We start from the raw sequence: 13,622 nt of genomic DNA, 5'->3' as shown, positions 1-13,622 counted from the left end.
AAGCTCCTCCGCCGGCGGTCCCGGGACTTGCGGGGCGTGCTGGCGGTGCTAGAGGCGCTCGAGGAAGCATCGTAGGTGCCGGGCTCTGAGACGAGAACGAAGCGGCGGTCGTCGCTGGGCGGTGGCTCAATGTCCTCCAGCAGCGTGTCCTGGTCAACGGCCCCCCGCGAGTGCGCCGGCGGCTCATGGTCCTGCTCGACTCTCTCTGCGCCCACCGGCAGCACCTCCTTGGCCAGCGCCGCTGTCTCGTCCTCGACGCTCGCCGAGGGCGGCCATGTGCGCTTGCGGGGCGGGGAGGCGCGGTAGTACGAGTGTTCGTACGAGGGCTCGGGCGAGTATCGGGAGCGGTTCGCGCGGCTGCCCACGTCGCTCAGGTCGTCGTGCCTCGAGTAGCCGTAGCCGTAGCCATAGCCGTCCGTGTCACGGTACGTCGGGTATCTGTCGTGGTGCGTGTAAGACATGTACAGGGTGCGAGGTCAGAGGTGCGGGTGTGGCGGTCGCTCTGCGTGCGCATCGAAGCCGGGACGAGGTGAGACGCGGATTCCAGGGAGAGGTATAGGATTACATAGCGGGGCGAGTATCGACATGGTTGACCTGCTTCTTTGCTTAGTGACGCCAGCATCCCGGCAGCCACTCCCGCCGCCTTGCCATGCGTCTCACGCCCTACCCAATCCGGCCAAGCCTGTCGGGTCACCCGCCACTAGGGTCCAGGAATGGAATGCCTGAAAGCCTCCCACCGCCTGTTGGAACGTCTTGGACGTCGTGAATAGGCTTGAATCGTCCAGTATGCAGTAGTACATCCATCCATTCACACACGACTTTCATGTGCATTGAAACAGCACGTGTTGCAGCACCTGTTAGGGAGAAGCCATGCCATGTTCACAACTCACCCCCCTCACACACTTCCACCCCGAACTGTCACTCCCACTATCCGGTGAGAGACGATCTGGCAATCAACACGTCTACACCACGTCTGCAATACCCACACTCAACCTCCACGTATTCACGCGGGCCGTGGCCTCTGCATGAGCGGTCAAGCATCTACCCATCGCCCGACACCGCCACCACCAATCTCCACTTACAACCTCACCACCCATCGCATAGTCGGTCAAGCGCCTACACGTGTACCCCAACCCCGCCATCACCAATGCAATGCAATGCGACGTGAACAGACACAGACTGTATTTGACTAATCATCACACATAAAAGGGTATACCGCGCGAAACAATCCACACGCAAAACACAAAAAACCCTCCCCAACACTCAAAAGTAATTTCCCCTCGGAATCGCACAGAAAACACCAACCACAACCCCCGACATCACAAGCGCGCCGAGGATCGCCTGCAGGAAAATGGTGTCCTGGATCTGGCGGAGAGCGGGCTCTTGAATCCACACCTCGCGGTCGAAAATCTTCCTCACCACATTGCGCTTCTCGTACCGCGCCACCCACGGCTCGTCTTCCCATGAGTTGCTCGATGCATGCGACGTCAGACTGCCCATGGAATCCTCGTACCCCTTCAGCTCCTCGTCGGAGGTGAATAGCTCCCACGGACGGAGATGTCGGTGGTGCATGCCGTGCAGGACAACGCACATGCCCTTCCACGCCGCGATGAGTGTCGAGATGCCGATGAGGAAGCCGATGAGGGAGATTACGCGCCAGGCGCGGCTTGCAGAGCTGAGCGTGAGCAGGATGGCGATGAGGAAGCCAACGGTGATGCCGCCAATTCCCAGACCACGGGCGAAGATGACCCGAGGACGATTGCCGTTGCAGATGGTCCAGCGGATGAAGTTGGGATGCGCCTGGCAGCGCAGCGACCACTCGACTGTCGTGACGATGTCGTTGAACGCAGATGGATGTGTTGTGTTCTGCAGTGCGTGGAGCAGCGCAACACGCTCCTTGGACGAGAGATTCAACTGGCGAGCTCCCCCATCCGCGATGTAGATGGAGATGACACGGTTGACTTCCTCCCGATATGGTTGGACAGTTACTGTTGGACATGAGCATTCGATAACCAACTAGATCTCGGAGAAAACTCACAGGGCTTCCACTTGAGGCCAGCACTCTCAAACGCTCCCGAAGCACGTTTAACATGGTCCACCTTACCGCCAGTCTGCATGCTGTCTTGATACGTATCGAACGACGCCCCCGTATCGCGGTTCGCCTCGCTGCTCCTAGCCGGCGTGTGCGGTGGCGTATAAAACGGATCGCCCTCGACCTTCTCCTGCTCAGCCAGATTCGTCTCACTCGCAAAATCCGTCCCCTTGAGAATGGCCGCTACATCCGGATTGCTCGTCCTAGCCGCCGGCTTCTCACCACCACTCTTCTCGCCCGTCCACTCAGGCGAGAGGCTCTTCTCCGCCGCAGGCAGCAGGTCAAAGCGCTTGCTGTAGTCGCGGAACCAGAGGAAGAACTGCAGATTCTCGGCAGACAGCTCGATGTACTTGAGGAAATTCATAAAGTCTCGCACTGTGCATGGCTAGTACTAATCAGCACAGCAACTAGGGGAAGTATGATATCGAAGAAGACTTACTGGGCAAACACCCCCCGCGATGATGCGGTCGAAGGACAGCGCCTCGGGGATCCCGTGAGACATCCCACTACTACCTGAGTGAACAGACTCGCGTATCGATTGTTGCTTGCGGTCGCCAGAGAGGGACTCATGCGATGCAGCGCGAGCAACCTGCGCAGGGCGACGGTAGGAAATCGGATAGACCATGATGAGTGAGTGAGTGATTGGTTGGTTGATGGAGCAGATATCGACCAGCGTAGCGACTATCAAGGACAACACCAGCAATGTTCTTCCTTCTTCAACGGAACAAAAAAGCCCAGGAACGCGGGAGGGTAACGCCCTATAAAAGACCCGACGCTGTGGTCGGGGATGGCGGTGCGATGAAATGGTGGAAGCTAGCTAATCCCTAGGGTCGCCGAGCGCACGCTCACAGACTCAACAACGCCACACAGACAGCGTATGCAATCGGTGATAAGTAAACAAGCGGAGGAGGGTGGGTACTGAACTGAACTGGACTGAACACACGGAACCCAAGCCGGAGCGGCGCGCACACCGCGCTGTTTAAGTACAACAGCACTCACACCGGCTTAAGTTCCATACATGTGTTCCAGCCCCGCGAAACAAGCCATTGACATCGTATCCACCATCCGCCATCTGCATGTGCATGTGCAACAGTTGGAGTATGACGCACTCTTCGCTTGAGTAATGGTCAAGATGCAACATGCAACACGCAACTCACAAAGCCGAGCCGAGCCAAGTCAAGATAAGTTAGCTTCAGCCACGGACGTTTTTCCATCCTGCACTGCATTTGCATGGAAAGGGTAAAAACAGCGTACTTAGTAGCGTCGCCGAACTGATAATGCACTAGCTGGCGTCCTCTGATTGGTCGCGATTTGCAGGGTATTTGTAAATCTCGTGCAAATCATTATGTGTGGTTGATCGATGCGAGTTTGACCCCTTTGCTAGCTTGTGTTTGTGCTTGAGATGCACATCGCGTGCTTGATAGCGTGGTGATGGTCGTGGGGCATGTCACTTCTCCGTGGTTTGGGTTTGGGTTTCGATTCCAATTGCAATTCTTCCGTAGCAAGTACACATGTTCAGCAGCCGAACCGAACCAAGCCAGTGACGTTATCTCAGCCAGCCATACGCCATGCCATGCGCCGTTCCGAGCAAGCAAAAAACGCCCTTCGTTTGATTGTTATGGCACAGGCACAAGCGAGAGTGAGTTCAACTTCGCTATCCCGTCCCGCTGCAGCACGACGTCAAATTCCAATGCCAATTCCAATCGCAATCCTGATCCTGAACTCCAACACATGGCCCGAGTGCACTTGTGCTAGTTGATTGGCGCGTGGGGGAATGAATAGATATCAAGCCCTGTCGTGGACCCGTGTGTGTATGTATTGTACCGGACTCCCCGCCGGTTGAGCGAGCTTGTATTCTACTATCCCGCTGCACTCCACGCCATGCAATGCAAGGCAATGCCAAGTCGAGCACCGTTCTCACAACCCCGGACCGAACTGAACAGAACGGAACGGAGAAACACACGTTCAATCGTGCATCATAGATCGACAAACCCTCGCACATGCAAGCGACGAAGATGGGGGACAGGGAGAGGGAGATGCACACGGGACGGCACAAGGAAAGTGAAACAACACAGGGTATCTACCGGTATGCGTGTGCGTGTATGAACATGGTATGTGTGTGGACGGACTTTCCGTGCAAGACGGCATGGGCATGGCACAACAGAACAGAACAAGAACAGGGTGTGCGGATTCGGCGCGGTGCTAGATGCGGAATGACATGCGCCACTTGTAGGTACTATACAGGTAGTGGGATGAAGAGTCGGATCTGGGTTCCGCGGCTTGCGGGGCCAATCATTTGGGTTGATAGCTTGGTAGCTGGCTGCTTGCTTGCTTGTGGACTTGACTGTACGGAAAAATACAAGTTCGTCCTTGCTGTTTCCCTGCCGTGGCAGATACCTACCTAGTGTAAGATGAGTGTTTCAACAAATTCTGCTCCATCCTGCTCGCTGATATCTTCCATGCCTGCGTGCATGCATGCGTGCAGGATCGATCGACGCCATCACGGACTTCCCCACTTGGATCGCGTGTGCTGTGCATTGGGTTTAAGTTTCGGCTTGGTTTGGTTTTAGCTGAGCTGAGCTGAACGACGACGGACTGGCTGAGCTGGCTAGCTGGGACCACGTCAACCCACGGCGCCGATTGCAAGAGCAGGAATATACGCACGCAGAAAAATGCACGAAACTTTTCTCAGCTCTGCATTCTGACATTTGCCCACTACCCATCCATGCCGTCCAATTTCACATCATCCCGCCTCGCCCTGAATAAAACCCGGCTAATCCTCCCCTTGTCGCGTATCCATCCACAAATGACATACATACATACAACCCTGCATAACCCTCCAACAAGGTCAAAGTCTAGCGCACACGCAACCAGCCCGTCCCATTGGCGCAGCCCGGGAAATCAAGAACAAGGACAGAACAGTCTAGACGGATTTTTGTGCTTTGTTTTTTTCTGTCCCGTCGGTTGGGGATTGTGGCGTTCGGGTGGTTTACTTGGTTGTGCGATGTATCGGCGTGGACTCGGCGAAGAGAGCTGGCAGAGAGAATGTTCCTTTCTCCGTGCGCCAAAAGATAGGTACAGGATTGAGTCATGGCGTGTCGTGAACGCATCAACATGACTTATATTACGACGACTACCGAGCTATTCCGTCGATCTTGAGTCGTGCATGCAACACACTACCTTTGTAGTAGGTAGCCACGCGGAAGGCGAAAGCTTAAACACATCTTCGCCCTGTTTATCTATCGACGGGTAGATAAGTAGCGCGAGAGTGCAGTGCGTTTCGACGCGTATGTCACGCGGACAGAACGAGGCTGGTAAACTTCCGCCCGTCGAGAAATGGGCCATGGGGTTGCGATCGGATGGGACTACGAAGCACTATAACACGCTCTACTCCCCAGACAGGTAGGAGATCGCCGGGTGGTGAACTTACTTGACTCTTTTGAGGTACGTATCACGCCATGCTCCAGGTAGGTTTGCGTGCTAAACGGGGTAGGTTGTATAGGATCTTCGCTTCGTGACCCACACCCATACGTTCGCGCAAATCCCTTCCAGCGGCGGGGATACCCTTTTTTCTGCGTACGGTGGCTAGCGGCCGTGAGAGGAGGACGAGGTGGTGAATTCTCAGTCGTTTGCCTCGGGACTTGGCTTCGGGGACTAAAGACGAGCATCTTGCTGTCGGGGTAAGGTCGCTGGTATCTTACTGCGTGGAGCATTGCCCTGAGGATGTTGTGGAATCTAGCAGAACTGGTTGAAACGGCATTCATGACGACAAAGGCATTCGTCCAGGACAACTCAGAACACAGACAACGGCGATGGTAAGGAACGACACACGCGAGTACAGATACACAGTGCAAGGTTGTTTAGACTTTGCACGAAACATGGCGAGCAGGCGGATGGTCACCAGTGGGAAGATCTGTCGCGGATTCTCCCATCTCCGGCCTCCGTCTCCGTTAACTATGGGGAAACTTCCGTGTTCAGTCCAAAAAACTCCTGCCCTCCCGTCTTCTTCTCTTCCACGCCACACTCCCCGCGTCATCGCTTGACTCTCTGAGTTTGAGACGTAGTTTCAACTAAACGTTTTCTCACTTGCCAGTAGATCCGTGACGTCTAACTACTCGCTAGCTCGAACACTCTCCTCCCGCGTGTTCTGTAACGCACTGCTTGGGTTGTCGATGAGGGTTTGCTCAGGTGTCCTAACACTGCAGTGCAGTCTCACGCTAGGGTGGTGCGGCTTCTACCTATCACCAGTGATGAGGAACGCTTTCTATCAAATTAACCATTGAGATAGGAACCATCAAGGTGTCTGACCAGGGACATGTGCCACATGAAGGGATGTTGTTAGACCCGCCAACCCGCCAACGTAGAGCTAGCTACAATTCTTTGACACAGATATGCATCACAACTAAAGTCTGTATTTGTCACCCCACTCACTGGGAAACGGAAGTTCCAAACACATGATACCAACGTCCCACGATAGCTAGCACAGCGCCATGACCACGTGAGTGATGAGGGTCTCGTAGCCAAACGCATGATCTCCAGACATGTAAAGCGGGTATGCAGGGCAGGTGGATGAAGATTGGAGTAGCGATGCCGACGACGCAAAGAAGTGAAGCAAAGTTCACGCTCAGCCTGTTCTCTTTTCACTATGAAAATTATCCCCGTAGGGGAAGAGAGTTGTCTATATCTCACGAGCTTAAATTGATACCACATGCCGTAACGGACAACGCAGATACAAGAAAAGCCCAGAAGACGGCTTTCGTTTCGATTACTAACAACCAACCGTCTTGTTTTGTGGAGAAGACTGACGTTAATCAACTGTCTGTTGGGTTGCAGTTCATGAAGTATTGTTTCGAGTGATAAGAAAATTCACAATCGGTTCTACTAGTCTATATAAATTCTTTGCCCAATGCATTCTGATCCTACTGACAAAGATACGAGAAACAAGATTAAGATGCCGACTTGGGTTTCGTCTATTCCATGCGCATGATAACAAACACGTCAGTTAGTGTTCCAATACTAGAAGTGTTTCTTGCCGTAAGCTTTTCGTATAAACTGGTTCTGTAAGCCCTAAGGACTATAGTCGGTTTTAAGTAAACCGAATTCGCGTAATTAGTTTATAGTAAGCTAAATTCTCTTCAGTTTACTTAAAACTATACGTTAGTTCTATAGTAAAATAAATATATTATAGTTATATAAGAGCTTTTAAGGCTAGAAATCCTTTATAATAATTTTAATTACAGTAATTTACTCTTAACACTGCTAAATACTACTAAACGCCCCTAAACCTAAGTAATCCTAAGGAAGAAAATCTCTAATTAATAGACTTTAGTATACTACTTATATTCTTTTCCTATTAACTATAGAGGGTATAAGCTTAGTTAGAGTAGTACAGCACTTAGTATTATATAAACCTTACTATTATTATTATTATTATTATTACTACTACTATTACTGCTGCTATTACTACTATTACTATATATATTTTATATCTACTAGCTTAGTGCACTTAACCTTAAAAGAAACCTTACTATTATTATCTATAACTTTAATAGTATAATACTTATACGTACTCTATATCTCTAAGCTTCTACTATATACTAGGTAAGCTACGTTAGGTAAGCTATTACATTATTTAGCTTCTACTACGTCCTTTAGTTTCTACTATATATTAGGAACTACTACGTCCTCTAGCTTCTGCTACGCTTAATCTTAAAAAACACCTTATTATTATCTATAACCTTAGTATTAAGATATTTAGCTTCTACTGTATTATCTAGTTTCTACTATATATTAGGTAAGTAGTTATACTACGTATAAGTTAGATATATAAACTCTTATAACTACTACTAATCTCCTCTAAATAACTCTAAATACTAAGTTATTTAGGTATTAGCTATACTTAATATTCCTATTATTAATACTTTAAATTATAGTTACTGCAGGTTAAGTATATAAGGTTTAGAATATTATTAAAGTATTATATTACCTAGCCTACTCTCTTACTTAGACTCTATTAATATTAGCTTTTTATATAGTATATATCTCTTCTCTTTAACTCTAACCTTTATAATAATAGTACTTAATATAGTAATTATATTATATAGTATTAGCCCTCCTAGTATATTTAGTTAGTAATAATATACTAGTAAAGTAGTTAACTACAGTATTAGAGTAAAGCTCTTTCTTAAACCTACTATAACTTATAGTATTATACAAAGTTATTACTATAAATATCTAGCTAGATTTAGATAACAGCTATCTATAGATAGAGGCCTTACTAATACCTTATTATACTAAGCCTTAATCTAGGTATTAAGTAGTAAGGAACTGCTAGCTTAAGTAGTAATATATCTTCTAGTAGCTAATCTATAAAGATATATATTAATAGCTATAGAAGTAGGTAAACCTATATAGAGAAGAAAGAAACAGGTAAACCTATAAGGAGATAAAGAAGACAGGTAAACCTATAATAAAGTTATAGTTAAAAGAGTATAAGATTACTAATTTAGTACCTAATACACTGCCTAAAGGAACTAGAGTATATTATAAACCTATAATTATATTACTATACCTATATAGTATAAACTTACTTTTACTAGGTATCTTACTCCTAGTAGTCTTAGTATTCCTAGTAGAGGGCTTATATTATAGGCTAGGCCTATAGTATCTAATTTAAGAGTATATGCCTAGATTCTTCTCTATTATAACCTAGTAGTCTACTAGTATAATAGAGCCTACGCCTATAAGGATAAGGTTCTTAGTAATCTTATTAGTAAGGGCGTTAATATTAGCAGTGCAGATCTTCTCCTAGGCCTAGACTCTCTATAGGCAGATCTAGCAGTTATAGAGAGTAATTTTATTAGTAGAGATACTATTAGGTACTACTATAGCTATAACTATCTATCTAATAGTATTCTTAGAAAGAATACTACTATTAGTAATTAGCTAAGCAGTACTATACTCTTAATTATATTAAAGGAATTTTAAGAAGAAAAGTGTTAGTAGTAGGTTATATAAGAAAAGCTTACTTTAGGTTTAAGTAGGTATAATAATAGATTATATTTTAAATCTCTATTTAATATTAGTATTACCTCTAGCGTTTTTATTAATACTTAATCTAGTATATAAACTTATAAAAGTAGCTAAAATAGCTAATTATATTTACTAGCTTTTCTAAACTTAATAAGAGGTAAGTAAAGAAGAGTACTTAAGAGCAATACTTAGTAGTAATAGGATAACTATAATAGTAATAATAGTAATAGTAATAGTAGTATAGTAGTAGTAGCAGTATTAAAGTTAATAGTAGTATTAAGCTTAAGTTTCCTAGGCTTTTACGCTTATTACTTAAGCACTAAGTGCTATAGTTTTATTAACTAATTAGATTTTCTTACTACTATAAGTAGTAGATTTGCTATAACTCTAACTATAGCTATATACCTATTAACGCCTCTAATCTCTAGCAAACGCCTCTAATCCCTACTAATTACCTATAATTACTACTAGTTTACTAGGGTCTTACTTAAATATTACTAAGGTAGCTATACTTTATATTATAACTTCTTATTACTTACGCCCGCTAAAAAATACTCTCTTAATAATATAGTAGTAATTTATAGAAATAGTATTATCTATTATCTATCTTTTCTGCAAAGCTTTTTATTTACTATATATCCCTTTAATAATCTATATATAAGGCTAGTTAACACTTATAGACTACTATAAGTTACGCTAACTATACTAACCTATTATATAATTCTAGGCAATTAAAAGCCCTACACCTTATAATAACTAATACTATAATAATAGTCCTTTAGCTAAGCACTTAAGGTACTTAGACTAATAGGCTATTATCTAAAAAAACCTTACTTTAAGTAGATAAAGTTATATTAGATCTATATTACTATACTCTAGAGTAAATACTTATTAATAGATACTAAAGAGCCTATATAAAAACAAGTAGTAATAATAACTACACTACACAGAACTACTAAAGTAATTACTAAGGGTATATACTTAAGGCTAAGCTAGTATTACAAAAACCCTTAAAGCCTATAGAAGCTCTTAGTACCTATAAAAGCCTTTAAAGCCTATAAGTTATACTAAAGGCAATCTATATTAATATAAGCATAAGTCTAATTATAAAGAAAAAAAAGAGGAACTTCCTAGAAAAAATAAGAATAGGCTAAAAGGTTAAGAAGAATATAACTATTAAAAGTAAGTAGAAGTTTAGCAAAGGTTTTAAATATAAAAAGAACTCTAGACCTATCTAAATACTCTATAGTTATATATTCTAATACCTATATTAGATAAGATACTCCTTACTATCTAAAGTACTAAACTACCTAACTATAGGTTCCTTACAGCTAAACTTAACTAATTCTTTAGTTAATAAGAGGTACTTTACTACCTAAAGAATAAGTATAGAATAATAAGTAAGTTATTAAATAGAGTCTAAGCTAGGGTATAAAGGGGGCCTATTTATATAGACACTAGAGTAGACACTAAGATATACAGTAATAGTAAGTAGTAAACTACCTAGAATTACCTAATTAGGGCAGTTGTATAGGCGCTCTATAGTAATAGCTACTATATAATTACTAATTTATAGCTGTTTAGCTATAAATAAGCTATAGATAAGCTAGAGAAGAAGTAGTAAGTATTAGCAGGAGTATAGAAAAAGAGCAGCTAGGGCTTTATAAAATAATAAGAGGTAATAGACAAAGCCTAGAGTATTAACGTATTATATTTAAAGACGCAGGATAATCTTAAGAAAAGCTATAATAATCTTCTACTTCTAAAGGTTAGTAGTATAAACCTAGCACTTAGTCTATATAATAATATAGATAGAGTAGTTTAGTTAATAAGACACAAGCTTACTTTTACTAGGTATCTTATTCTTAATAGTCCTAGTAGAGTATTTATTATTATATACCTAGCTTATTATATCTAATTTCAGAGGACGTATAACTACAGGAGTATAAGTATATAAGGTTACTAAACCTAGTACCTCTGTTAAGGCAGAATACACTAATAATAGTAGTAAGAGTAACTAGCCCTTTTACTTATAAGATAAGGCTTAATTATAAAGAATATATATTAGTTAAGGAGTATTAATTAGAAGGAGCTAGTAGTGCTTTAAGCTTTATAAAAGGTTTTTATATAAGTATAATATAGTATTTAGGTTTAGGAACCTGTAGAGACGCTAGAAGAAGTTTATTACACTATATAACTACTAGTAGCTAGATATACACGTTAGAAGGGCTTAAGATATAGTAGGTTAAAGTAATAATTAGGAGTTACTATTATAAAGAAGTTAAAAAGAGAAAGGAAATATATAAATATAAATAACTAAATAGTTATAGCTAGTACTCTATAATTGTGTATAACTACTAGGAAACCTAGCTAATATCTTATAAACATATATAACTAATAATTAGAGTCTTAAATAAGAATAGTAAAAGTAACTAAGAATTAAAGAGAAAGTAATATTAACTACTATTAAGTATACTCTCTATATCTACGTATACTAGAACTATATAAGATTAGGAGGGTTTATAGGCGTTTAGCAGTAATTAGAATATTTCTACTATTATAACAGGTACTAAGCGCTGCCTAGACTCTTATTTTAATCCTAACTTACCTTTACCTTATTATTTTAATTATACATAAGTAACTTAGCGTATCTAGGTACCCTATTAATATTATTATCTACGCATACCTTACCTTTACCCCTTAAGAAACTCCTGCTACGCTATTAATATATTTATATTAACTATAATTTACTATAGCTTCTTTTAAGATTCTAGTCTATCTATACAGGAGCTTTAATAGTATAAATAATAGTAAAGCCTAAGGTAACTTCTTTTCTAACAGTACTAGAAGTTCTACTGCAGTCTAGGCAGAACTACCTAATAGCTTATTTCTATAGTAGAGTAACTAAGGCTGTCTCTAACTATAGAAATTAGTAGAGTAGGTATATATAATACTTATACTTTAATTAGTATACTAATATATTATAGAGTTCTGCACCTAGTAGTATACTAGCTATAGGCCCTTAGCCTTAAGTCTTTAGATACTATCCTACCTAGGATAATTACTCTAGTGCCTATAAGGCCTACGCCTGTCTAGACAGCGCAGGACTATAAGAAACCTAATAATAATAATAATAATAATAGAGCCGCCGCCAATAAGACTATAGACTAAGAAAGAAATAGAGATAAGGATAAAAATAATAAGGAGGTTAAAAATACCCTAATATTAGGTTAAGATTATTATATATTAGGTAGTCTAGATAGTGTAAGTAGAAAGAGTGTAGATAGAAATAGAAATAAGGAAATAGGTAATAAGAAGGATTAGGAAATAGTAGATAAGAAGAGAGAGAAAAAGAAAGAGAATTAGAAGACAGAAGATAATAAAGAAGAGAAAAAAGAGAAGAAAAAAAAGAGAAAAGGTCTTATAGAGAAAGAAATATCTATAACTAAGGTAGTAAGTATAGTAACTACTACGCCTATAATAATAGGCCTTATACCTATATTATTTATAGTATTAGTAGTTACTATACCTAGCACTTCTATACTACTATCTAAGGTTCTAGCTCTTAGTCTCTTAAATATTAATAGTGTTAACCTTAATATCTATTTTTCTACTACCTAGCAGAGCTATTACTTTAATAGGAATCTAGCCTTATAAGCTTATACTTATTAGCAGGATACCTTAGTTCTAACTGCTCTTTACTTCTAGTAGAACTAGACTACTAAGAATATTAACTCTATACAAAGGCGTTATATACCTTAGTAGGTAAGTAAGTAGTAGTATAAGACTACTATAGAGTAGGTAGCTACAAACACTACTTAAAAAGCGCAATAGAACTATATTATATATATTATAGAGAGTAATCTTAGTAAGGTTATACTAGTTACGCAGTAGTGTTAGTACTACACTACTAATAGCTATAATTATTACAGGTATATAACTACACTAAACTCTAGCTCTATACTTACCTATCCTAGTGTTAAGTACGCTTACTACTGCCTTTAAGCTAAAGACTATATCTAGCTTAGCAGCTTATAGATAGATAGTAAACTAAAGTTAGTAGAAAAGTTAGTAAAGTACTTTTAGTTAGATATTCTCTAGGCTATAGCGTAAGTATTAGGGCTCTATATAGAAAAATACCTAGCTACCTAGTTCTATCTATTATAAAAATTATCTTATTAAATAAACTATTAAGAGTACTTATCTTATTTAATATAAGCTTACTTTTGTTCTCTATATTAGAGTTCTTCCTAGGGTTTACTATATATTTATAGCTTATCTAACTATCTACATTACTTATAATAATATAACCTAGTATATAAGAGCGTTAAAAAACCCTATTCTTTAAAGGTACTAGTAGTGCCTCTTAGAAGGAGTTCTTTTTAGTATTAATAATAATAAATATACTTAATTTTAGTAACTAACAAGAAAAGAAAAAGTATATATTAATACCTAATATCTATACAACCTTCTTCTTTCTTATACCTAGATTATACAT

General features: G+C 41.2%; 1 protein-coding gene across 1 annotated transcript; it reads right to left on the bottom strand.

Moving 5' to 3' along the window:
• Positions 1-1,263: 1,263 nt before the first annotated feature.
• P153DRAFT_287548 (uncharacterized protein) lies at positions 1,264-2,717 on the bottom strand (the record flags this gene model as incomplete). The annotated part of the gene is made up of 3 exons (XM_033663544.1): positions 1,264-1,988; positions 2,018-2,477; positions 2,532-2,717. 3 exons carry the CDS (start codon positions 2,715-2,717, stop codon positions 1,264-1,266), a joined length of 1,371 nt encoding a protein of 456 aa, XP_033525488.1.
• Between the last annotated feature and the right edge of the window lie 10,905 nt (positions 2,718-13,622).

The sequence above is a fragment of the Dothidotthia symphoricarpi genome (assembly GCF_010015815.1).
Source record: "Dothidotthia symphoricarpi CBS 119687 unplaced genomic scaffold P153scaffold_7, whole genome shotgun sequence".
Lineage (NCBI taxonomy): Eukaryota > Fungi > Ascomycota > Dothideomycetes > Pleosporales > Dothidotthiaceae > Dothidotthia > Dothidotthia symphoricarpi.
The sequence above is the reverse complement of the archived record's forward strand: the minus strand, read 5'-3'. Positions and strand labels throughout refer to the sequence as shown.